The sequence below is a fragment of the Centrocercus urophasianus genome, unplaced genomic scaffold (assembly GCF_019232065.1).
Source record: "Centrocercus urophasianus isolate 14NV4802_14NV808 unplaced genomic scaffold, USGS_Curo_1.0 seq_22, whole genome shotgun sequence".
In the NCBI taxonomy this organism is placed as follows: domain Eukaryota; kingdom Metazoa; phylum Chordata; class Aves; order Galliformes; family Phasianidae; genus Centrocercus; species Centrocercus urophasianus.
In genome coordinates, this window is record NW_024884778.1 from 18,106,399 (window position 1) to 18,133,507 (window position 27,109).

Sequence of the window (27,109 nt, forward strand, 5' to 3'; positions counted from 1 at the left end):
ATCGGAAACGGGCGCCGGCACGCCGCTCGTCACGTGACGCCGAGCGCGTCCTTCCGGCCCGCCGTCCCGAGGAGGTGAGGGGCGCGGGGTCGCGCCGCGCTGATTGGCTGCGGCCTTCGGCGGGCCGGAGGCGGCAGAGCAGGACGCCGTCCCGGCCGGCTTCCCGCTGACCTTCACGCATCGCCCCGCGCTCCCCTCCTCTTTGCTAGGTGACCCGGCCATGCTGATCAGCCGCCGGCTGCGGCGCCTGCTGCGGTTGGTGCCCGGCCGGGAGCGGTTCGGCGCGTACCGCCTGCTGCCCTTCTTCTTCGTCCTCGGCGGGGCCATGGAATGGTTCATGATCAACGTCCGCATCGGCAAGGAGACGTTCTGTGAGTGACCGGAGCGCGGGAGCAGCCTGGGCTGCGGGCAGCGGTGGGGCTGCGCTGTGAGGTCCCTTCAGCCCGGCTGAGCCGGGGCAGGATCTTCCTCTTGGAAGAGCTTACGAAGCCTTTTTCTGGCACAGATGACGTTTACCGAAGGAAGCGATCTGAAAGACAGTACAAGGCGAGGATGGAAAAGAGCGAATCTTAGCTGAAGGCTCCAAGGGACGCATCTCAGTGTCTGCACTTTGTGCGATAGAAGCACTGCTGCGATGTGCTGGGCGGGAGGGGTCTGTGCGCGAGGAGCTGCCGGCTGGCACTCGGTGGTGTTTGTTAGCAGGTTGTGCTGCACTCTTTTGTATTTAACCGAATTCATCGGGTTTCAGCCTTTGCCATCTATTGAATGTTGGTTGGTACTTCTAAATAAACTGCAATGAGTGCACAGTCTGGCTGCTGCTTCTCTTTGCTCGAGCAGACACCATTCTGAAAACACCAGGGTATGCTAAGCTGTATGCCATGGATGCATCGTGGCAGGAAGGAAGCGTTCCGTTTCCATTAGATTCCTCTGGACTGGTGGAGGCTGCTATTGTGTCCAGTTAGTGTTCTTTACAGTGTAGTGCAATTCCAACTCGGTTCCATAGGACAGGCGTACAGCTCGGTGTTTGTTCTGCCTGCACTGCTTTGGAAAATCATTTGTGCACTGCTCTGCTGTGCTGCCTGCACTGGTGGCTCTTATGAAGTGATGCACGGGCAGAGGGGAAGAAAAGGTTGATGTAAGGGAAGGAAGCCACGATGCTGCTGTGCTCCAAGGCCTTGATCAGGAGGACTGAGGCCACTGGGGCACCTGCAGGGGTGGGCACCTCACAGCCTGACTTTGTGCTGTACTTCATACTGAAGCGCTGTTGTACTTCAGTTCCATCTGCCTTTAAAGCCTCTGGGCATTTTTTGTGCTGCTGCTTTGTTTTCTCATTTTTTCTCCATTTTTTAAAGAAAGCCTTGTGCACCAGCAGCATCTCAGCACTCCACCTGCTATGGACATTCTCCCTGTGACTTCTCATAGCACTCCCATACCAGTAGTGGTGTCTCAGCAAATGAACATCCAATTTATTGCATCAGAGCTTTCTTAATACACCGCAGTGGATTCACCAGGCACATAGCAAGTTGGCTTCAGCGTCTCCAGTTAAGGAACACAGAAAGACAGGAGTGCCAGTGGCTCACAAGGATTCTTAGTGGGGAGTTCAGCAGTGCCAGTCTTCGTGCAGGAGAGAATCCTCTGAGCTGACTCTGTACCATTTCAGACACGAGGCAACACGGAATTGCAGTGACAGAAGATGATGAATACTAGAAGCAGAGCAGCTGAGCTCTACTGATCCATTCCAGTGCCATGCACGCCTGGTGGGGATTTTGGATCGGTTTTACTCCACACCCACTCTTTGGGTTGAAGGATTGCTGTTCAATCGCAGAATCACAGAATGTCCCGGGTTGGAAGGGACCTCAAGAATCACGAATCTCCAACCCCCTGTCACACGCAGGGCCAACAACCTCCACATTTCATAGCAGCCCAGGCTGCCCAGGGCCCCATCCAACCTGGCCTTGAACACCTCCAGGGATGGACGGGGCATCCACAGCCTCTCTGGGCAGCTGTTCCAGCACCTCGTCACTCTCACACTCTGACATCCAACCTCAATCTTCCCTCCCATTCCAGCATGAGAACACAGTGTTTCTGTTAGATGCTACGGGAGCAAGCCAGGACACAGCTTTAACTGTCAGCCTTGCCAGCTGTGGACTCAAGCACATCTGTTCAGTCTGCAGGGAGTTCACCTGGTGCCAGCACAGCACCTGCAAACAGCAACTCAGCAGTTCTTCTGGCAGCAGCCACAGCAGGAGGCTCTGAGCACAAGCAAAGCATCACTGCTGAAAGCTTCCCGGGTGGTGAGTGGGGCCCAAGCTGCGCCTGCACTCTGGTTATGGCTAGCAGCAGCTGCTCCTGAGAGGCGCAGACACCTGCAGCAGGACTGCGACTTCCTAGGAATGTCCTTAAATCCTTCTTGGGTGTTTGTGCCTGGCACAAAGCATGAGGATTATTTGCAGTCTTCCCCAAACCGTCTGATGGAAACGGGTTGCAGACTTTGGGATGCACAGAGCATCCATCACCATTTTTTGTCAAAGGCTGCAGAGCATCCTTTGTGTAAAATGAGCAGAGACAGACCAGCAACTGGTGCTGCTGTGCAACTCTGGGGATCTTCCTTTCTGATTTCATGTCTGTCTGCTGCCTGCTTTGATAGAGGTGAAGCTGCACATCTACAGCACAGGATTTCTGAACAGGAGAGCTGATCGAAGGAGCGGCAGACTCTTTGCTTAGTACCACTGGATCCTACCGCACTGCAGGCACTTGCAGAAGGCCTGCTGATTTGTTTTCTTTTTTTAATGTATTTACTTTTTGCTTCCCTTTTGTTTGACGGTCAAATTAAACTTACTGAAAAATGCAGCAAGCAAAAGGAAGATGGAGTCCCTTCATTAGACCTGTCAGTGAACCAGAAGCCCTTCCTTGCTGTTGAAAGCACTCAGCTACTTTGAAACACCACTTCCACTCCGTGTTTGGTGCTGGGAGCAGGCTGGGCAGATCTGAGTGATCTCCAGAACGTCACGCTGACCAAATACTACGTGAAGAATGACCTGAATTAGTCTCCCTGTGTGCCTCCCCGTGGGCTTCTAGGAGGGTGGCAGTTCTGCGTGCCAGGCAGTGTTCAACCCTCGGGTGAAAGGCATTAATGCACATTAATTAAATGGAACAGTAAGCGTGTTCTGGTTAAGTAGCTCTCTGCGAAGCATGGCAGAGGCTCCCCAACACAAAAGAAGGCTGCTGTCATTTAATTTCCCTTGCTGTTGTTGTTGTTACCAAAGAGAACTTCCATCCCAGTTTTCAATTTTATTGGGTAAAAGATGCGTTTTCCACATTGCTTTTCTAATTCCCTTCATTATCCAGCTACGTCAAAGAAGTCCTGAACCAGGTTAGCTTCCAACACGAAATTAAGGCTTGCTGTTTATTTCCAAAGCAGTTAATGTGGAGGCAAATGGACCCGACCGCATCCTATCGCCTCTGCTTAGCACACCATGTATTTTGCAGGGCTCCCTTCGTGCTCCTTACAGCTCATTTTTCAACACCACTCTTCTTAGCAGCAGCAGAAGAGTCTCGCAACACAAAGGAGAACAGAAAAAGATTCTTCACCCACACACATGCATGCACACAGGAAGGATTCCATAGCGTCAGCACCAACCAGAATTACTTGAAGGAAAATCCCACCAGAAGCCTCGTTGGGACACTCAAACCTGGTTAATCCAAAACACTTTGCAAACTATTTTTATTCAAATTAAAAAGACTCAGGTAAACAAAGTGATGGTACATACATGTTACACACCTGGTTATCAGCTTAACCCTCGGGAGTACAAGATGGAATGAGCAGCCAAACAGGGACTGACCAGGTCTGAAACCATGAGCTGAAAAAAAAGTCACCAACATCAACTTTTTTTGTTGTTTTTTTTTCTTACAGAAATGGTAAATTTTCTCATAGAAGAGAAGAGCTGAGGAAGAGAACAAATAATTATTACTCATCTCCAACTGGTTTATGAAAATGCCGGTCCTAGGTCGATCTGTTTCCACTCTCTCAGAAGCCAACCATTTCCCACACATACATTTATTTCGATAGGAAAGTTTCATTTATGCCGATACAGTGAAAAGCAGAGGAAAACAAACGAGGGGTTCAAATGCCCACAAAGAGAGGAAAAGACAGACAGACGTCTTTCCTTGTCTTGTTTTTAAACCAGAGTCAAAAAAACAGTTTCTTTTGCTGGTTTTGAATTCTAGACTGTAGCCATCATATCCCAAACCTTCCTGCCATCAACTGAAACGTCTCCTATGCAGAGACACGATTTTGAAATAAATAAAGCTTATCAGAATTGATTAGGGCCAGCCCCGTGGCTCAGAGGTAGCGCTCTGCACTGCCTTTACAGGAGGAGCCAGGCTTCGTGGGATTCCCAGCCTCTTGCCCCTGGGCCAGGGAGCAGTGGGAGCACTGAGAGCAGTGGGAGCAGCATTTCGGCTGCCCAGGCAGAACAGAGCCAGTGCTGCACGTCTGCTCATCGCCGGCCTTCAGATAAATTAAACATCTGAGTTACACGGGCTCCAGAGGGAGTCCCATCCAGTCCTCCAAAGAAAATAAATAGAACAATAAGTTAACTAAAATCCATCCCAGGTTCTTTGGTGTAGTTTTTGTTCATGCTGAGAACAAGACCATCTGGTGGTATTTCTACGACCCACGGTAATTCCAAGTGCTTGGAAACCAGGATTTGCTGCCCGATTCGCTTCAACGTCTCATCTGTTTGGCTAAAACTGCAAAGCCTACGGTAACTGAAATGTGTTCTAAGATGACAGTGTGTATGTACAGGAGGTCTAGGTGTACTCCTACCTCATGAAACAAACGTGGTTCTTTACTGGCCTTTGTAAATGATTTCTGTACCACAGGTGCTCTACTGGTAAAGATGTCCATTGTAATTTCCTGTAAGATTTTGCTTGGCTCCCTTTTCCTCGCATCCCAGTGTATATCTGTCCTAAAACGTCCCTAAGTGCTCACCTCTATAAGGTTTTCTGTGCAAGGAATGTAGGGCTGGAATAGGAGGGGAAGTACAAGTACCATTTAAGAATAGTTCATGCTTGCCTGTCCCTTCCCTCATCAGTATTCAATTGCATTACCAAATAGAACCCAGTATCTGAAGAAAAACATGCAACCTTCTGCCAGTATGAACTCAAAAGTGCTCTGTATGAGCAGACTTTGAAACACCTTTCCAAATGATAAACATTTCTAGAAGCAGTATGAAAGCATATCAGCAAATTATTCTTTTGGACTGAGTTGCAGAGACCATGTTTGTGCCAACAGCTTTTTGTTTGTTTGCTTTTCAAATTAGTGCTGTTTTCCCAGTTAATTTGTGCAATCCAAGAGCTCTAAAGTGGAGCTTGTGAAAGCAAACAGCTTTGCAGCCCAAAAGGTTGGTTAGTTTGCTACAGTGAAGTCTTCAGCAAAGGCAGTCACAACCTCAACATTTGGCAAGAGGAGCCTACATGACCTTACTGAGCTAAACGACAGAAGCACAAAGCCCTCTGAAGGCTGCAATGCACAACGCACTCTGTCTCCAATGCACAAAGTATGCTGAACTTACAGTACTGTTTTGAAACTGAATTCATGTGTTACATTTCAAATTTTGCCCTGTAAAACTTTCATTAGTGTGAATCAATACACTTAATAGAAAAACGTCTTACGGTGCCCAATCATTAACAGAATATGTGTGGATTTAGAAACCATGTGACTCTACCAACAAAAGAGCTTCCCCTCTCCTCTAACTTACCTTCCATGACCCACACTGGTTCAAAGTTGTGGCCTCTCCCACATGCAGACTGCACTGCACAGGTAGAGGTGTTCCCTTCCTGCTGGCCAGCGTCAGGGACATCTCAGAACACCCAAAGCAGGTCATAGCAGACGAAAGATTTCACCTCCCACAGGCATGCCAGCACACGTATTCTGCTACTGATCTGGGCTCACAGTGGCCTTGGCTGCAGCTTTAATGCCTGGACAGGACTGGACAGCATTAGCAGTCAGGTTAGCCTTGTCCCATATCTGCACCTGCACTTCCACGATCACTGTGGCCCATTCAGCTGCCTCAGTATTTACCTGCAACGTGGTTTTTCCCTAGCTCCAATGCTCACCTTACCTTCAGCTTCTTTCAAAGAGATCCTCCCTGCTCATATCCAAGTCAGCTTCCTGCTGGGAGCGCCTAGCACACACAAGCACATGTACACACATTCCTCTAGGATGTAAACTATGACTAATTTCACATTCCATTGTACCAACCTGTAAATACTTTGTTTTCTTTTTTTCTTCTTTTATATAAAAACAATGGCATCAGATTCTCAGCAATAAAGTGTAAGAAAGATGAATCCTTGACTACAGTTAACCAAATATGAAATCGCCTTTCAAACAAAGGAAGCATATGCAAAAATCTGTGTATTTGATAAAGTCAACTTAATATAACAAAAAGTGAAATATGCTTATTAAAAGTGTCCTTATATAAAAATGGTCTCGCAATGTACAGTAAAATGCAATACAAATCATCGTTGGTTATCTCTCCCCACCCAGTAACTAAAACAGCTATTGTTCCACAAAACTCTATATGCCAGTATCAAAGAAAGAAGCAAGAACGCGACTACACATTTTCTATGTTGTACGCCTGACGGATGTTCAGGGTGTCTCGCAGCATCAAGTCTCGCAGGCGCCACAAAGCATCGGCCATGGTGGTGTGAGCCCCTTTGCTCTTCAGCCAGTGGGACGGGAGGCGGCTCTCCTGCTCCTTGGACAAGTGGACGTCTCGTCTTCGTGCTGAAAGGGGAACAAACAGCCTTGTTATCCGCTGCCTTTGCTAAGCTGGCTTGGCCCTTCATATTTGCCAGCATTTTTCTAAGGGGGAAAAAAAAAAAAGGGAAATAATTCTTCGCTATTTCTTTTATTCGAGCACATGCAGTGGATAATTAGATTTATACCCAGTGATGGAATTAGTCCACTGACAGCATATATTCCCTGTCTGTGGATTTTAATGAAACTGACACACGCACGCAATTGTGAAATAATCAGCAGATTAATTTGGTATTTTCCATGAAAGCCACGAGTATTCAGTTACAAGGAAGTGAGTTCCAGACGGAAACACCCCGTTCTGTGCCAAAAACCTTACCTGCAAGGGTCTGGTCCCACTTGCTAATACTGTTTGATTCAGCACTGAGCCCCTCGATGTATTTCAGATAGGCTTCGGAATGAAGAAGCCTCTGTGTCTTTGGTGGAGGGGAAACAAACATGGGAGTCGAGGGCTGCTGCATAACAGGCTGCGTGGCGGGGCTCTGGCCGGGATACGGGGGAGGTGCCTGCTGTCCTGGAGGACCGAGGATTCCTATCTGCAACGGCAAAGCGATGGAGAGATGGCATCTGGGGGAGCTGCAGGGATGGATCACACCGTGCCTCACAGCATCCTCACACAGCAGAACTTTGGTTATAACCAAAGGTGTAAGAGATTTCCCTAGAAGGCAACCTCCTCCAGGCAGCCTTACCTGTTGAGGTCACTGACACGTACAGAGAGATGTGTGAACAAACCTTATTTAACAGAAGGCAGCTTCTCATCACTGCCACCATTTCTCCTCTCTCCCACTCCCCTTAATTACTCCCCTTGCATCGTTTTTATTTCATGCCTTCTGAAATTTGACTAGAAAATCTGTGATGTGCAAAGTGCGGAGTTTAGCTTGCTTTAGAGCTGTCTATAACATATCATCCAAAGCAATCCTCATCCTTGGAAGCTTCCAGAGAATAAATGCTAATCTCAGTCAGGCAAAAACTGCAGTCACACAAAAATCCCTGAACTATGGAATTCCCACTGCTGCCATTCACCTGCAGTACTGAGAACTCTTAGCAGAGCCAACCCATGGTTTAAGGAACTCACTGAAATGACATACTCGCTCTATTGCCTTCTCACTCAACTTCTGTTCTCCTTTACACCCTCTCACCAAATGCAAGTGCAGTCCTTAAACTCAGTGTGATGAACATTTAATCTACATCAAGAATGAACATCTGATCATCACTGGCATCAAAACTCCCAGATGTAAATGGCCAGTGAACATCTGCACTGTTGGTTTGTGAAATCTGGGAGAAAAGAGGCAGTTTTTATCCGTTTAGCCATGGCTGAGAAAACGGACAGCATCCCCTCTGCCAGCAGCTTAACTGTGTGTTTACATGACTTATATTAGCTCAGCAGAAAGGAAAAGAAGCCTGTTTTGCTTATTTTGCAGAACTTACCTCACTGGGCAGAACCCAATTAGTCCAATAACAATTCAACCAAGAAATACAAACAGGCACCGAGAGAGAGGTATTAACTGGTTCTGAATATAGCCCTGTGCATTTGTGGTTTCTGTTCTCTCTGCATAAGGCTGCGTGCATTCCTTACACGTCTTAATTGTTGCAATGCTAATCCAGAGCCTGGGAGCCTCATAAATAATGCAAAAAGGACTCACACTCACCTGCTGTCCAAACGGACCTGCACCGGGGGCTGGAGTGCCTACCATGGGGGACACGTTTTGGCCTATAACACCTATATTCCAAAATATACAACGATTAGTCTTACTTCAGAGCAGAGAGAAATACCGCTTTGGTCAAATCTGCAGTGCAAATTTATACTCTGAAATCATTGCTTAAAGCAGTTTTGGGAACATTCTAATATCCCACTCTCCCACAATAAAAAACGCTTTGGAATTTTCTCAATGAAAAAAAAAAAAAGGCATCAGAACAACGACCCAGCATCGATGTGTGCCCTGCTGAATCTCATTTAGCTACAGAAATGCAAACTCCTTTTTTTTCCTCCTTTACCCAGTGTGGCCTGACTACATCATTTCCTTCGTTATACCTTTGGCTGGACACAATCCTCCTGAAATCCTCATCAAAGGAAAAGCTGATTTGCTTTAGCAACACTGAATATTTCCTGGTTTTTAATGGTATAAAATACAACCGTGGCAGGAAGCAAAGCCAAGCCACTGCATAGATTCTGTATGTAAATATGTACATAAATAAGATGCCACTTACAGCTTAAATAGTCTCATATGAGAGACAGAAAAATATTTGAAAAACAAAGCCACAAAGGCAGGTTTGCTTTTTCCCCATTTTTTTTTATGAAGAGGCTTTCCCCTACTGCATGCAGCAGAAGCCTCCCACATACAAATCACAATGTGCAGTTCCTGCTATTTGATGTACATAAAAAGTCATGCATGTTGCTGCTTTTCTTCATGCCATTTTTTTTTAAATTCCTTCATTTCAAAAGCTGCAAAATAACCAGAGTCTTCCTAAGGCTTGAATTTGCAGGCAGATTCTGTGTCAGGGACCAGAAGACGTGTCACTGCATTTTGCAAGCTAAAGCACATATCACCTTAATTTTCCATTTGACTACAACCCCCCATCTTAAATGCATCTGTACTAAGTCAGACATTGGGAAAAACACTGACAATGCAAGCTGTGGGATATAGCACTGATCTTTGTTTTGGTACGAAGTGAATAGGTTTGGAGGGGGCACCCTCACCTGCCCAGCAGCACAGCCTCATCCTGAGCCCACCCAGCCCCATCTAACACATGGGACCACATCCCACGTGCTCCTCCATCCCTGGCACTGCTTTGCTCATGCACAGCCCAGCTGGAAACACTGTGCAAAGAAATGCATTGTCCCAGAGTCGCCTCCAAACATCTGTAAGCTGCAGCTGTGTGCTTACAGGTCAGCGCTGCGGTGAGTTGCAGGCAAGCTCAGACACACAGCACTTCTACTCTATGTGAATTGATGGTGAATCTCGCTTGCTGGTGAAGATGCAAGCTAACACTGACGGGTAGAAAAACAAACAGAAGCAAGCAAACACCATCCAACCATCACAGCGATCTGCAGACAGATACGGCCCCAGCAGGGCTTCCGACCAAAGTAGCTGCAAAGGGAGTAGGGAGACAAACTGAGCGCTTCTGCCCACAGCTTGTTTAACTGCTGAATGGATGGGATGCACATCTCTAAAGGCCACTTGAGTTATCAGGGGTAACTACCTGGGAAGAACCCACAGACAACAGAATGAGAGGGCAGGCGAGTGTATTTTCCCCACCAAATGGCATTATTGGCATTAACGCCAGAAAGTTTGGTATCATTTGTTCAGCCTTACCTGTCAACAACAGGGTGGCAAAAAAAACAGCAAATGCATAATAAACATATGTTCAAAAAATAAGAATTTGGTCACAGTAGCATAGCCAGTTCACCTTACCCCCAAAAGTTTCCAGTTCCAGCTACAAGGCACAATCTGCACACTGTTCTATTATAACATATGGTGGTGCGCAGCGGCCGAGGGCTCTGATGCAGCTGGGTGAATCAAAGCGCAGCCGGAATGCGCGTCAGCTAACACTGCCAACGAGCTCAGTAAGAAAGGAGAGCAATGCATCTCATTGCAAACGCAATTATTTCGCTTTAATGTGGAGAGGGTGGCAGAGCACTCTTCAAATGACACAGGGGTATGAAGGGGCTGACTGCCGTTTGTCAGACCTTTGATAAACTCACGCCATTCTCAGGCTTGTTTTGGCTGGTGCAAAGCCACTGCTGGAGCAGCCCCACATTTCTCCAGTGGCCTTTTGCCCGTTCCTTTATTGGGTGTGTATTCTGCCAATGTAATCACTTTGCACCCCCCTGCATTCATCTGTGCTGCAGTTAAACAAACCTGCAACAGTTTAGGCACAATCAACTGCGCTAGGAACAAAACAAGCCACAGACAATTCCTGTAACAACCAGTTAAACAGCAAGTACATGACAATGAAACACAGAGCGAATGAGGATGAGTTCTTACCGGGCGGTGGGATGCCTGGGATGCCTGGCATACCTGGCGGGAGTTGGTGGGGTGGGGGCACCCCTGGGTGAAGTGGCTGCATGCTGCCCATGCTAACAATGCCATCAACTGGGCCCTGCAAAGGTGGCAGCACCGGTGGATAGCCACTTATCATGCCTTGAAGGACACAACAAATTTCAAACATGCATCAATGACATGCAATATGATCTATACAGTAAATCATGCACTATCCACAAAAAATAAAATGAAATCGAAAGCACCCTTAGTAGAGCAAGACGAGACTACAATTAGTATCTCGCAAAAATGAAATCAAGTTATCGATATGAAACACTGCACTGTTGATGAATTAGTATTTAGTGTATTCGTAGGCTTCTCATGGGGGCAATAAATGCTGAATACTGAGACATGTTAACACAAGGGATAAATTCAGCCACAATTAAATGTTACTAACAAGCGATTTTAACGCGGCTTAAAGCTCTGCCATCTGCATACAGGTTACAGACACAACACTAACTACACTAGCCCTGCACACAGCCCTGGTGTGTGGGCTGGCTCAGAGACCTGACCAGAAAAAATAAAGATCTACACGTTTTTTCTGCAGTGAATATGCAAAATTTCCATTTAAAAGTCCATATGCTTAAAATCAAAGGCAGTGACAGGGATGACTGTTCTTATACCATTTTCAGTACAAATCAAGGAAATCACTACAGCGTGGGGCCGGAGAGCACTGGGCTGCAGACCTGCACTCACAGCACTTGACTGAAGGTAAAAGAGCTGACAAGGACTCATCTGGCCCCTGGCTGTAAATCACATCGTACCCCACTGCTCTCAAAGCATCTTAATAGGGAACACAAAGATACTGCACTGCTGCTCATAATTTTGTTTTTCAGCATGTGAGGAAGACGACTTAAGGGCTGATTCTGGTTGTGACTCAGGTTCACTGCCATCATTTAAGTGCACCCAGACAATGCAGGTAATGCTAGCTGCTAGAACTTAAACTTGCCTATTTTCTTGTTTGTTTTCTATGCTTTTAAATCAGAGAAACAAGGAAAGGTGTTGGAAAGGCAACAAAAAGATTGAGAGGGGACAGAAGCAAGTCTAAAGAAAAAAGGTAAGTTTAGAAATGAGAACTGCTGGGCTTTCTGTAACCTGCTCCAAGCAATAACTTACAAAGTCTTTGCCACACTCCAAGTAACCCATAAAAGAAACTTTCAAAGCAGAGATCTCTGGAATAAAAATGTCAGGAAAAAAAAAATAAAAAATCAACATCAGCTCTGACTGAACATTTTTCAGCAGCAAAGCTGTTGTGAGCTCAAGATCCGAGCAGCTTGAGTGGCTCCAACATGTGAGCCAGATTCGTCACCTGCCCAGCAAGGGTGACAAAGGTGAGAAACCTGCAATTCCAAAGCCTGACTTGGAACAAAGAACTGATCTTCAAACATTCATTTTCTTTGAATACACAGGACACCCAGACTGACACTGATTTTGGATACTATTTCATATATCTAGAAGCTTATCTGTTCCACCTTATCAATACAGTGCAATCTGTACTGCTAATGGCAGAAGTAAAAGAAGAAAGGATAAAAGCATCCCTGGAATAATGTGCTTTGACTGTAGCTGCTGCCTGGTACTTGCAGTGCACCCCACACTGCAGTCACACCATCAGTGCACCTCTGTAAGCTTCTGAAGCTTTTAAAGAGAAGAAAAAACAAAACAAAATCCACAAAAAATACAAAACAGAACCAAATTTCCAATGAAACAAACCCATCTTTGTCCATCACAAAAGCCCATTCCTGCATTTCCAAACAAAATACTGAGCAGCTGATTAGATTAATGACACGTAGAAAAGTCTCCATAGGAAATCTGTTTTTTTAGCTCATCACAAGGTTATACAAACAGCCACTGTCATTCCTCACGTACAAATTATCACTTTGATTTTAAACTAGTATACCTGGTGAACTATTTTCAGCTCCCACAGCTGTGATTTACTGCCTTTCAACTTACTCTTCCTCCCATTTCTTTGAACTGTAACAATGTGAGATTAAATAAGCTATTGTAGGTCCTAAATTTGAAAGCAACTAGAGCACTGTGTGCTGAGAGAAATGCATCTCAGAAGGCATCATGATTTCTTGCACCTGTGGACTGTAAAAAAGTCTTACGATGAAAAAGATCTCAGAAACAGAGAAAAGCAACTGTGACTTAAAGATGGGCTTAAAACTGTGACTCAAAGATGGAGGAAGGTTTGAAAAGTCTGCATGGAATAAGACACTTGTGGAAACCAAAAGAGGAAAGACTGCAAATGGGACAAAACCAGCAAGAGTTTATAAAGATCCACTTGGTCATCCTCCTAAAGAAGTATTTCACAATGGCTGAGTAACGAGACTTGAACTTCTAACTGCTTGAACTGCAAGATTATGGCCTTGAACAGAAGTGTGCTTTATGAGGAGGCTGCTGCAGGATGGCAGGGAACACACATAGTTGGAAATGTGACAATATGAAAAAGCAGGAACCAAACCAAGATAAAAAACAACCATGAGATGATGACATTCCTAGTCATCGCCACCTCATCTAGATCAAAGATTGCTCACAAAGACGACCAGCACTGGAGCTAGTTTTCCTTCTCTTTCTTTTTGAAATATATGCACACGCACACAAACACCACCGCAAGACACAAAATCTGAAAGGTGTTCAAAGAACAAAGGCGTTTCTTACATTTTATTTTTTTAAGGCAAAAAGAAATATCAGTATAAACAACTGCTTTTGTAACCTGGAGGTGGTAAACTATGTAAGAGATATGCCTTCAGTCTAAGCATCCCTCCAACCAATGCACTGAAAAAGGGTTTAGAAACCAGGATGAAAAATACTTCAGGCCATCAGTTCTAAGTATGGCCACAGCCTGCAAGGCGGGAAAGAAAAAAGAACAAAAGAATAAATGGAATAATTTGAATGCCTGAAGTTAAAAAAAAACCAACAACCAAGAACTCACAAACCAAATCAAACCACACAACAAAAAGAAAACAAAAAACTAGTCATTCATCCAACTATTCACTTTTACCTAACTCAGGACTATTTCAACCTTGACTGATGCTACCCAATCCTTCCTAATCAGAAATGGGAGAAGAAAAGCAACCCATCAGGTCAGATCCATCCTAATCCATCCTCTCGCAGATGTACAGCTGATTCTCATACAAGAACTTCCTATGGACTATGCAGTCCTCACGTAGGACCTGGACACACTGCCTATGAGTCAAGTTGGAGTATGACTGGCAACAAGAAAAAAAACCAACAGGAACCACAGAGAAGAGTTCTCAAAGCTGAGGTCTATTCTGCAAATCACCTGATAAAAACCAGCAGTGCTGACATTTCATACTTGGTTTTGCAATGACTCCAGCACCTAGCCAGCTGCGCTCATGTCTAATCGTAATTCTGGAGTTTCGATATTAAATTTGGGTTGGATTTTCTTTTGCCTCTCGCATCCCGACAACAAAAACAAGTCCTCTGTCTCCTCCTGAACCACCTCCGCTGATGCTGCTTACACTCAAAGAGTATTCAGCTCCCAGCACCACTGCTGCAGCGAGAACAAACACGACTTCTGCAAAGTAGAGCCAGTAAACATAACTGCATACAAACAGCACAGGCCTGCCTCACAAGGAGGAGGCTTCTTCCCTGTGTTTCCACCAGAATGCCCACTGCTGGGGCAGGGCACTGGGGCTGCCACCCTACTGCTGCAGATACGCATATTCACCGTGAAGGAAGACTGAAGAGGCCGAGCGTTTTCCTCCGTAAGAACAAAGTGACCCAAGAGTGTGTTCAGTTATGAAGGGGGTTGATATAGTGGATGAGGAAAAATGGTCGTAGCTCCTACGTTTTACCTGCAACGGGTGTCAACTGCTGATTGAGCATCCCCATTGGTGTTGGTGGCGGCACCACCCCCATAAGAGCCCCGACAGGAGTGCCTGCCCGGGGGGAGGGATTCTGCTGCTGTGCTGCTCGCTCTCTCTCCTGCTGCTCAGCAACTTTAGCTGCCCGCTCTGTAAAAGTATTTTAGATTTTCAGTTCTGTTTTGTAACCCAGAGTTTCAAAATATTATCTGTTCATTAAAAAGGTCTAGTCAAACACTGGCATACTTTAGTAAAATATAAAGTAGAACAGATGAATCTTTGTAACCAGCATATGATTTGATTTCATGTGGCTGCAGCTAAGACTTCTAGAGAACCTTGAATGAAAAATATCCCACAAAGTTTTATCTTTTTCTTAAAAAATAATATTAATAATAATAAAAATAATAAAATAAAAATTTTAAAGGAACAAATTGGATAACAACACCAGTGTTACCAATGTGAAGCAGCAGTCCAGCACGAGGCTAAGTCTGCACCAGGACAACACGGCAAAGCCTCCCCTCTTTGGACACCACTGGCTCAGCTGGACCAGCTTCAGTCAGCACTGCCAGCCAGTGCCCCAGAGCAAGGTACAAATAGCAGCCAGCAGTGCCAGTGGCCCATTTCTTTTTGTGCTCCCCACTACTGTTTCATTGGTGGCGGTTTTGCTGTTGTTGTGCTTTTTTGTTGTTGTTTTGTTTTTTGTTTTACTGATACAGCTGAAAAATGGTGGCAAAGTTGGGAAGCATTTGCAAAGTTTTCTTAGAGTAGATAGGTTCTTTAGCATTTGGAATATAACAAGCAGCAGTTTGATGAACCAAAAATATCTGCTCTGCCTCTGTCATTTTCCCCGTTTTTGTTCCCTCAGATTTTTTAATTTTATTTTTCCTGAAGATGTCTAACTCACACTGAGCTGCACACTGGAGGCCATGTGTGTCCTTTGTATGATTAATCTGGTCATTATCTCAATCGAGTTTCTCGCCATGACTGCAGGAACAAAAGAACTACTGCAGGGGAATCTGACCGGAGGACTATTTTATACTGAGGGAAGGGCAAAGGGTCATGGGAAGAAGAAAGAAAGAAAGAAAAAAACCACAACAAAAGAGAACCAAAAAACAACCCCAAGCAAACAAAAAAGAAGGTATACCGAATGCCCACTGAAGGTGCTTCTGGAGCATGCAAGTTGCTGGTTGTTCACTCTGAACATCATCTCTTACTGACGCAATGAGGAACAACAAAGGATAATGAATGCAGCATACATCTCCAGCAAATGTTAACAACAGTGAATGCAGGGCTGGAAGTTCTCTTGCAGTTGGTGAAAGATGAGAACTGTCACTAAAACAGCAACCAAGGTCCTCAGTCAAACAAGGCTAAAAAGTTCATCAAGATCATGTTATACATGCATCCTGCCAAGGCTACTTAGTTTTTTCAAGTACGTGACTGCAAATGTTCACCATGCATTGGTGTCCCGGAGGACCTGTGCAACACCTAGCACTACTGCCATGCACTGTCAGAATGGTTTCATTTCCAAAGGCATTTCCTTCCTTTTCACTGGTGTCATTTCAGAAGGAGATGACGACGCACAGGAACTCCTATGTACACTACAGGCAACTCACATGTGACTGACCACAAAATACATGAGACTTTTAAAGGCAAATCCTGAAGTAGAAAATGGAGATAATCATCTTAAGAGTACAGCAAGCATTTAGAGAAAAGATAAAGTAGCTGTTCTGCCTCTCAACTACTCTTGGCCAGTGAAAATAACAGTCAGACAAAAGCAAAAGTTTTGAAGACATTTTGATGAATGAGAGAGTCTTGTTAAGCATTCAGTTTTATCAGATTTTGGAGTGCTGAGCCTCTGAGAATGTGACATAGGACAACATTCAAGTTTTACCTGATCTGTCCCTGTCTACCATTGAACTAACAGATGGAACAATACTGCCAGAGGGAACTTAAGAGTTCTGAAAGTTTGGCCTGGAGCATTCACCTTCACACTCGCATCATTCAGGCTAGGACTTGAAATCATTCTAATGCCATTTCTAATGCATCTCAAGAGACAGGAAAGAGACATTCTGCTTTGAACAGACCTCTCCTTAAAGACAAGCCTTGGCCTCAAACCCCACATACTCTTTCATATTAAGGAGTTCTCACGGTGCAGTTAGCCATGCAGGCACTTCCAATGCAGCCAGTTCTTTATTTGACTACTGCTAAAGAACAGCCATCACTCTGCACATATACTAAATGAAATTTTCAGTAGATCAAAATGGATCAAAAATGCAAACTGCTTTCCCAGCAGATCAGGGAAAGGCACTTTACTATTGAAATGTCAAACCATATCTGCTCCCTACTCTCGGCCCACCCTGGAGTGCATGAATTTCACACTGTCACAGTGGGAGGAGCAGAGTTTCTCTCCTTTCATGCACAGGAGTAAGCAAAGAGTTTGGACCTGAGGAACAGCATTGCAACCCTTCAAAACCAAATGAAAGCAAGCCTGTCCCTGGGCAGACAACAAGTCAGAGAAACTGCAGTTCAAAACTCAAAAGCTTTGGAAAAAATGTAAGTAAGGAGGAAGGCTGAAATGGAAGCACTTGGGCTTACACAAAGGACAGACGCTGCTGCTGTCACATTACGGTGGAAGTGCGAGCAGCAAGCTGCTCTACGCTAGAAGTGAGGACATGCCAGCCATCCTACTGCTTGGGCAAGGCTGCAGGGAGGGACCTGGCAATAAAATGTATCAGACGCACCTAGAATGGTGAAATAGGAGACTACAACAGGGAAAAGAAAGACCATACTACTTTCACATACAGCATTACCACTTCCCTTGACAACATTCGCAAAGGAAACTCGCATGCAGTCCTGCTGTATTACCCTCCAGCACTTCAGGAAGGATTGAGGAGGCTGAGGGTGTGAAGTGGCAGCACACAAACTTCTAGTCTGAGGATCAAAGTGTACCATAAACTGTAAGCGTGTAAAAAAACCTAACCAAATCTCACCTCTTAAAAGTAATATTGTAACTTAATTGAGCAATACCTTCCTAGGGTGTTGAAACTTCCCTAACCAAAGTAATATCTTCTCCCAATAAAACTGCAACAGTTGCTTAAAAACTGGGCTTTATATTAGAAATGCTCAGACATTGCTAACTAGAAAAATAACTGAATGTCAAACCACTGTATTGGACTTCATAGGGCCTGCTGTTAAGGATCAACTGTATTTAGACTTTGATCAAATAAAAGTTGACACACAGTAAGCAGTATCAGTGAGGAAGAAGAGAATGAAGGAGAGGACAAAGGAGAGGATGGAGAGGATGAAGGAGAGGATGAAGGAGAGAACGGACTTTCTAAAGTAAATCTCACACCTATGAAATTTATTGGCATAAGGTTTCAAAATCTCTCAGCAAAATTACAACACGTGATTAATACTGAGACTGAATAACACGTCATATTTACAGCACTGCAACTGAATCTATACTTCTTTTTCTTTTTTTCTTTTTTTTTAAACAGAACTCTTTCAGACTCTCAGTACAGTTAACTGAAGAACTTTTTCCCACTCTACTGTAAGCTTTCTTACCTGGCACTACAGCTCCAAAGAGCTTCTTGTCCAAAGATCCCTTTCTTGCAGCCCCCTCGAAAGCCCTCCCATATGGAAACTTTCACAAGCTGTGTTTTCAGCTGACAAGGGCACTGAGCCCTTTTGCTCCTCATTTTCCACATTTCTTTTATCTTGGCTCATTTGATTATTTGTGGCAAAGACATCTGAATTATCAGTTGTGCACTGCACAATTTAAGCCTCTCTTTGCTCCTCTTCAGTCATCGCTCAATACAACTTCTCTTTAAGGTACTCCCAGAACACAAACGTAACTACACTCAGAGGGCAGTGAGGCCCTGGCACTGCTGCCCAGAGAAGCTGTGGGTGCCCCAGTGCTGGAGGTGCTTAAGGCCCGGTTGGATGGGGCCCTGGGCAGCCTGAGCTGGCGGGGGGAGCCAGCCCACAGCAGGGAGATTGGAACTAGAGGACAGTGAAGGTCCCTTCCAACACAAGCCATCCTGCGATAACTATGATTTCTACAATTCTATGACATTCTGTGATTCTATGATAACCATCTTCTTTTATAAAACTGGTCATCTGAGTAACAGTAATGAACATGTTCAGAGAGAAAAAGTAGAAAAAAAAAGTTTAACATTTTGTATTTTATTTACCTTCATATTCTGCTTTCTTTGTTGCTTCCAGGTTTCTCCATTCAGTTCCTACAAGCCTGCTGAGCTCTCCAAAGGAGTAGTCTGGGTGCTGAGCTTTAATCACAGCTCTCATCTCACTGCTAAATAGGATGTAACCACTCATGTTGATCTTCCTTTTTGATCCCTCCTTCTTGGTGCTGCCCTTAACAGACTTGGGAGTGGACTGTGAGAAAAAGCAGTTATGACCACAAGTATACAACAGAGAAGTTTCTTAACATTAAAAAAGTAAAAGCTGTAGGAAATAGCATGTAAATATATCCCCAATTTTCTCTCTTGTACATCCATACGAGGGCCAGCCAACCTTACAGCCTCTCAAGAGAGACTACGCTTCCCAGTGAGCGACAAGAACACACGCATTTACAGAAAACACTCAAGTGGGGAAAAAAACCCCACAGTAACAACAAAAGCAAAAAGCAAAACACAGTAAATGATGCTTTTTAACCCTTCCAGACATAAGGCCAACCTTATAACTGCGGCTCCAAAAGTGTGCAGTAACTCAGCACAGAACAATTGCTATTAGCTGAGGTCATTTCAAATTAATCCACAGGGCTCAGAAGTACTGAATAGGAAGCAACTATTTAGAAGGCAAAAAGAGAATACAAGCAATTGTACTAATTTCACGTCATCTATTTTGCTGTTCAGAAATACTGCCAACACGAGCCAAGTAGAACACTTCATTTGCCATCACACATTCTATGAAATGGCTTTCACGTTTAATCCTGGGCTTTTGCACCTCTCATCTCCTTGGTGCCATCCCCTAATTTCACATTTCTGAGTGCTCTTCATTTTGCCTGTCAAACTTTCCTTTCTACTGCTCCTCTCACATTTCCTAAATACCCACTTATCCCTGGAAATGAAAAACAGTGCCCAATTTCACTGTCACCTGCACACAGGTTCACAGCCCTACCTGTTGATGGGTAACTAATCCTCTGTTCCACTAAAGATCTCTCTCCTTTGCTCTCATCATCCAGACTGCTCCTGCTGAGAGCTCTTTGACATCTCCAGCCATCAAAAAATTCAACCTACTCTGACAACCAGCAAGGTAACACCTGCCATTAGATGCAGGAGACCATAACCCACCCACTGTGTGGCCAATAAGGCCCAAAATGCTTCATCAGACCAAAACCTTCAGAAGGCTCTCCCCACGTCTTCAGCATTACAAATTTCTCACACTGTGAGCAGTACAATCATTTCCAAACATCTGCAGGGGAAAAATGTCTAATGCCTATCTCTCAGAGAAATGCAAAGCTTCAGCTACACCAAGACTCTGAAAGTCTTGTTCATAATTTAAGCCAAGTGGTGGATGAACTGAGGCGTAACGATATGTTACTACAAACATCACTGCATTCATTTTCAAATAGCAATCTACCCTTGCTGTTTTCATTACAAACCAGGGGTAACACTTAGCTTTTTGGGAGGAATTCTTTAGATACGTCTCTATGATGGAGAAACGAAGAAAAAACCCCACACAGTGCAGGCAGAACATAACCTAGCTTCTCAGAAGTTCTCAGTTCAGAAAAAGGAAAATCCAGTTATACATATGGAACATGTATTCCAAATCCACCACACCTGGTGGGTAGGGAAAGGCTGTTGGCACAGACTTCCTTTAATTCAGCCGAGCCTTTGACACTGTCTCTCCCAGCACTCTCCTGCAGAAGCTGGCAGCCCGGGGCTTGGACAGGCGCACTGTGCTGGGTAAAGAAGGGGCTGGAGGGCCGGGCCCAGAGAGTGGAGGTGAATGGAGATCAAAATTCAGCTGGTGACGGGTCATGAGTGGTGAACCCACACCTCGAGTGCTGTATTCAGTTTTGTGCCTCTCACTGCATGAAAGACATTGAGGCCCTGGAGAATGTCCAGAAAAGAGCAACCAAGCTGGCAGGGGCTGGAGTGCAAGCTTTATGTGGAGCAGCTGAGGGAACTGGAATTATTCAGCCTGGAGAAGAGGTGGCCCAGGGAAGACATTATCACTCCTACAAATCCTTGAAAGGAGGCTGTGGCAAGATGGGGGTCAGTCTCTTCTGCCATGAAACTAGGGATGAGACAAGATGGAATGGTCTCGAGTTGCACCAGGGGAGGCTCAGACTGGATATTAGGAAGAATTTCTTCTCAGAAAGAGTGCTGAGGTATTGGAACAAGCTGTCCAAGGGAGCAGTGGATTGACTGTCCCTGAAGGTGTTTAAGGAAAGGGTAGATGTAGTACTTAGGAACATAGTGAGCAATACTGGTGGCAGGTGGATGGTTGGACTAGATGATCTTAGAGATAGTTTCCAACCTTAATAATTGTATGACTTGGCCTCTGCACTTAGACACAAATGTATCAGCTGGTTTTGCTTTGTGATGCTTGCAGTAGTATATTAATAACAGTCGTGTTATTACACTTAAAGGTCAGGCCATCAGTTTGGGAGAGATAACAGGACTTTTTTTTTTAAGAATTCTAAATTCAATTCTTACGTTTTCCATTACTCTACATTGCTGCTATGACAATTTCTAACAGAATATTTTCCACTCCAGCCAGGTAACTGTTTTAGATGTGTTATGAGAAGAAATAAACCAAGACCCACTCGTACAACATTTCACAGCCATATGATAAAGCAAAAACCAAAACTAAAATTGCACTTCTTTTTTTCCCTTCCCATTCTGCTTCTTGATTCACAGCAAACAGCAGCAGGAAGGCAACATCCACTCATCTGTCAAGCTTGACTTGGCTTGACTCATTTAATTTTCAGGAGTAATACTTGCTTCTTTTGTTACCAGGAAAAAGGGGTAAAAACCATCAGGGTTTTTAGTTGTTAGATAAATTGCATATCTTTAAGAGAACGTGAAGCAATCGTGTGCCTTTTACCTAGGAGCTCTGTTTAAAAGAACTTATTTTAAAGGGGACAGAAATAGAACAGATTACAATAGGTCAACAAAGATGGTTCATTTCTGTGCTATGCGATTGCAATCACTCTGCCACAGTTACACTGTCCTTTGTGTAGCAGCTCAGACACAGCGTCCTTTATTTTCCACATCAGCAGCATCAGGAATCTCCCAGGGGCCCTTAAGAATTGTTCTTTACTTTCAGCCTGCATTGCTATTTGACCCTTTTCAGTTTTTCTTACTTTCTTTTCCCACTTCAATTTCTAGTCTTCAGAGATCACATCTGGCTGAAGTATAAAGACACACGTTGGATATTTCCACTGATTTCTCAACAGTTACCCTAGAAGTCCCATTACAAACAATTCTAAGAAATGCAGCTTTCAAATATGGCTTTTTAAAAAGACACTATATATTAGTTCCTCAATAAAACATCTCAAGAGATCTGAACAAAACAGCCATACTGGAAGACAGAAAGCAAAGGAGAGCAGAAGACAGCGAATGCTGCAAAAAGGCAGCGCAAGGAATTCTTTAATGTCCAGCAATTCCTACTTAAAACTGCTTTCAGGAGCTGCAATGGTAATATTTTGATGCATAAGCAGCCACAGTCCCCTCTCCTATAAAATTATGTTAGTTAATACAGATTAACAACACAATATTTTTTTTTTTTTTTTTTTTTTAGCACTTAGCAAGAATTCTTATGCTACTTAAGAACACAGCACTAAAAAAGAGCAGAACAACAGCTGCACCAAATGCATTTGGTGGTCTGCTCACATAGCAAAAAAAATAATCACAAACAAACCAAGGTAAAGCAATGAATTTCATCAATGTGTGTACATGTGTGTCACATCCAAAGACAGTTATTTCTACCCAGTGGTCACATCGTTTCTTCAGCTGCCAATGAGGCTGTCGCTTCAGAATTAGTATGACACAGCAGAAATCCAGACTGCTGGTTACAAACATATCCCAAACTCCCTCTTGTTCCCAGCACATCACTCCCACTGGTTTCTTAAGGCTGGCATTAACTTAAATGTGAGAATGTGATGAAACAAATAAAATAATTTAATCCAGTTGCAAACAAATGTTTTTGGTTAGATTAACTCGCAGGTAAAGTTTCCCACTCTACTTCAATACTCAGTTACATAAATACCAGGGCTTGTGTGAGACAAGTAGTAAGAGAGGGAGGACTGAAAATGCCCTGTTTAAGCAGCAGCAATGACTCATGGCACGTTCAAATGCCACGTAACCACATGGTTTCTGATTTGTCTCCTGCCCATGTATCAGCACATTAAAGTTTCTGCGATGTACAGCAAGACACATAAAAAGTTTTCATCACTTTTTTTCCTCTCAAGTTCTGACTTTCAAGTATGAATGGTAACTTAAAGGAGCGATCTTTTTTCCTTCAATAATGATGTGTAGCATTTTCTAAAAAATGAAACATGTCACAACTCCAACACTCCAGTCTAGCTTTTTACAAGATGTAGGGAAAAGCTTTAAAATGGATGCCAGGTTACCTAAGTATTACAATTAAACTCTTGCATCCTAATCTCATAGTTGATATAAATACCTATTATTTCATAAGAAGTGTCACAGAAAACATACTCATGGAAAAATCAACATTGACATCTACACAACATTCCCTGCGAGATTTTCCTCAGCTGAATGATTTCCTTTAAAAATATTTTAACTGACTCAATAATTAGAATATGGATATCGTATTGGACATGCTAAAACTGCTCTGTGTCATCACTCCACAGACCAGTAAATCAAACTATAAGTCTGTAGATGTGATAAAACACTATTGCATTTTGTTTAATGGGGTTGAGGTAAGAATGAGGAATATCAGCACTTAAAGGTCGCTCAAGGAACATGTTTACCTGTGGTGGAGTATAAGGCATGATATCCAATTCACTAGATAACGGGGTCTGAAGCTGAGGCATGGAAGGTGTTTCAGTGATATCACCTTCCTCTTCTCCTATCTCTTCCATGTCCTCATCGCCTCCTTCCAGCTCAGCAAACTTTGCTTCTAGCTGCTGGATTTTCTTCTCCAGAAGTGGAGATGGTTCCTTCTGAGGAACTATGGGTTTTCTGAAAGGCACAGGAGGAAGACAGAAGGAAGATGAGAATACACTCATACTCAACAAGGCACAGCAAATATTTTGAAGAGAAAACCAACTTCTCTCCACATTTTCAAAGTGAGCAGGCTGGGAACAGGCAAAAAAGCTGTGTGGGGGGACAGGCAGGATAGCTGATCCCAACTGACTAAAGGGATACAGAACCACAGAATGGTACCAGTTGAAAAGGAGCTTGAAGGTTCCAAGCTCTGCCAGGGGCTGATGGCCACCCACTAGAGATCTGGCTGCCTAGGGCCCTCCCAACCTGGCCTTAACCATCTCCATATTCAACTGACTGAAACGAAGGTGATGGATGTGGGGTTATGGCATTTGTCTTTCCATGAAACCACAGCTTGTGCTGAGGCCCTGCTTTCCAGCAAGCAGCTAAACATCTGCCAGCTGATGGGAAGTAGAGAATTCCTATTTCGCTTTGCTTGCATGCATAGCTTTGCATCAGTAACTATACTGCCTTTATATTAACAAAAGACTCTTTCTTGCTTTTGCCCTTTTCATTTTCTCCTCATGCTATGGGAAATGTACAAGTGGCTGCATAGGGGCTCAGCTGCTGGGTGGGCCAACACACCTCAACACAGAGTGCTCAGGAGATCTCCACATTCCCATAACATTTTTACCTAAAATAGTATATTTCATCATCGACAACTTTTGCAGAGAGTGAAAATCTCTTGAGCCCCTTAAATTTCTTCATTTGTTTGTCGCTTTCGTTGTAGCGGCTCTCACACAGGAAAACATCATTCTCAGAAATTTCAGTTGGTCTGCAGCAGAGGAAGTCCTTGAACGACAGAACAGCACACTTGCCTGCAGAAATGAACAGAGCTGGGTAAGAAGGCAGATCCTTTACAACAAGGGGTGGAAATTCAAATTTTCACTAGCCATGTAAGTATCAGCCCACTATTTGACCCAGCTGTGGAAAAATACATCAACTGACGTCTCTGTTAAATAATGTCACTCATGAGAAACCTACACCAACTGAATGCAGCTTTTGGAGTATTTTTTTTTTTAAAGAAAAAAAATAAAATTAAAAGATTAACAAAAAAAAAGCCATTGCCAGTCACAATGCATCTGAATTACAGAATGAAGTACGTAACAGTCATCTTATTCAACAAACCAAATATCAACCTCCTTCTGAGCTGACTTTCCAGGTACATATACTGGAATAATTACATGAATAAGCAAGAATAATGGAGTTTTCTACTCTCTGACTTCAGATTTTTGTTTGCTTTTTCCTTTTAAATGTACAGAGTGCCCAGTGGGTTTAAAGTTGCTAGGAATTACCCAAAATGCACGACATAGGACAGGTCTCCTCCAAGTTACTCAGAAACACTTCCTTCTTGTAGAACATTTTAGTTGGCTCATGTTCAGTTTCTTCAGGATGGATGAAGATTGGACCAAAGAAATACGCAGCTCCATCTCGCACCCACATCTTTTCAATTCTGGAAAGAAAAACATATCACTGACATCAGTGCAAGGCCATCCTTACTAAGGGAGTAAGCTAGATACACTGGGCTGTTCGGGAAGACTGTGGGCACGAAACAAGTACTGAAGTGCAGCCTGCTCTGACTGTGCAGCCGTTACCTTTTTTAACAGGCTGACACAATTCCACCTCAGCCTAGTAAGAGCTTCTAACACAGCCTCATTCAGAAGATTTTTTTCTCCCATCCTCTTCTACACTTTTTTGCAATAATCCAGTCTTTTGGCCAATGTACTTTGATAGACACAAAGTGCAATAAAGAAGTGTTACCTACCTCCCTACCCGAGGCCGCACTAATCCGTGCGATTTTATGAAGACGCAGTCCCCAACCTTAAGCCACATATCATTGTAACAGAGCTGCTCAAAGTAATGGCAACCAGGCTCCCCATTAGACATTTCTACTGGTACATCTTCCTTGTCCTGCAAAAGAAAATGCACTTAGAAACCTGTGGGACAATGGAAACTAAACACAATGATGCCAGGTGCAAGGAGAAGAGTATTTGCTCCACCTTTATGTCACCAATAATAGGCAACACACCAACTAGACAAGTAAAAGCAAAAATTAGGGGACTTGGACTTTAGAAAATGAAATATCCAAGCCAGAGCTATCCCTCTATGTACGTTGCAAGCCTTCCTATTTCATAATCAAAGCTGTAATTTTGCCAGTAATTCACAGATCCTTTTTTGTGCTATTACTACAAAGTCATAAACTTTGAAGCCTTATCTGTCTACTTTGATGGTTTGTTTTAAAGCACACTAAAACTTACAGAAGGCAAGAATTCAGTATTTGGTGAAGTTAAAAGAAATAAAAGTGTAATGATCATTTATCACAGTTACACAACTGCTCCATGCTTTTAAGAACAGAATCATGCAGTTTGCTCTATTTTAATTTCTCTTTGGTGCCTCAAGCTTCATTTGACTTCTCTGTTTGTTATTTCAGAAAGCCAATGGAAACACAGGATATCCCCTCAGTGTGTGTCAGGAAAAGACTTTAAAAGCTTTCATCCTCTTGGTAGAAAGGATTTCTTCTTTTGTCGTGAAGCAAATAAATACAGTAATACATACAGTGTATACTAAGTGGCAATGCTGGACATTCCATTTTGAGGCTCTGTTAGAGTGCTCAGAATGTAAAATAGACTCATTACTCCAAATTTATTTCATATAAACAATTAAATTTACTGCAATTTAACACAATTAAAAAAGTATATTTCCTTACAACTTTAAATACAATAAAATAAACCAGTTTTCCTAGTAGGTTATGCAGAAAAATGCAGTTTGAAGGTAAACTACTTGGTTGTTAACCACAAACCAGCCACAGTGTTTATTATGTACTGCTTACTGCTGCCTTGCTACTAACAATTTTACTGAAAGACTACTTCAAAAAGCAGGTTAGGATCAATGTCAGTTGAAATTAGACTTTTAGATCCACTGATTCTCCAGGATTGCAACGAAGTTTTTAGTAGAAATATTATTTTCTACTGAAGCAGTAAAGGAAAAAAAAATAACCTTTACCATGGTCACAAGAAAGCATTTTGTAAAACCTAGCAAATAGGTACACAACTCACTTTTTGCTTAGTCAGGTTATAACTTGTTTGTGTCTCTGTAATGAATGTAAAATAACTTTAAACATGAATATTATGTACATTTTTTCCTGTGGCTGGATGCTGAGAAACCTAAGTTGTGCAGGCTTAAACGTTCATCATTCTTTATCTGTCAAACCTTTCCATCTTG

General features: G+C 43.5%; 2 protein-coding genes across 8 annotated transcripts in view; one reads left to right on the forward strand and one right to left on the reverse strand.

The window, feature by feature from the left end:
• The first annotated feature begins 64 nt into the window (after positions 1-64).
• SMIM4 (small integral membrane protein 4) lies at positions 65-806 on the forward strand. The gene is made up of 3 exons (XM_042823682.1): positions 65-74; positions 210-371; positions 506-806. Exons 2-3 carry the CDS (start codon positions 221-223, stop codon positions 571-573), a joined length of 219 nt encoding a protein of 72 aa, XP_042679616.1. The 5' UTR covers positions 65-74; positions 210-220; the 3' UTR covers positions 574-806.
• Positions 807-3,692: 2,886 nt separating this feature from the next.
• PBRM1 (polybromo 1) overlaps positions 3,693-27,109 on the reverse strand; it is a 61,245-nt gene continuing 37,828 nt past the window's right edge. For 3 of the 7 annotated variants that reach the window (XM_042823184.1, XM_042823185.1, XM_042823189.1), the window contains exons 21-29: positions 25,653-25,798; positions 25,183-25,340; positions 24,522-24,705; positions 23,653-23,863; positions 18,881-19,082; positions 10,807-10,962; positions 8,470-8,540; positions 7,140-7,356; positions 3,693-6,790 (exon numbers count right to left, since the gene is read on the reverse strand). In XM_042823184.1, the coding sequence (XP_042679118.1) occupies positions 6,618-6,790; positions 7,140-7,356; positions 8,470-8,540; positions 10,807-10,962; positions 18,881-19,082; positions 23,653-23,863; positions 24,522-24,705; positions 25,183-25,340; positions 25,653-25,798 (1,518 nt within the window). In that variant the 3' untranslated portion in view covers positions 3,693-6,617. The other 4 variants (XM_042823188.1, XM_042823186.1, XR_006169622.1 and 1 more) reach the window with 4 other exon arrangements.

Bases quoted from the DNA above. Each gene is read 5' to 3' on its own strand.
- SMIM4 (XM_042823682.1), top strand. From the start codon at position 221: ATGCTGATCAGCCGCCGGCTGCGGCGCCTGCTGCGGTTGGTGCCCGGC. The intron at 372-505 runs GTGAGTGACCGG...TTTCTGGCACAG, and splicing joins CATCGGCAAGGAGACGTTCT to ATGACGTTTACCGAAGGAAG.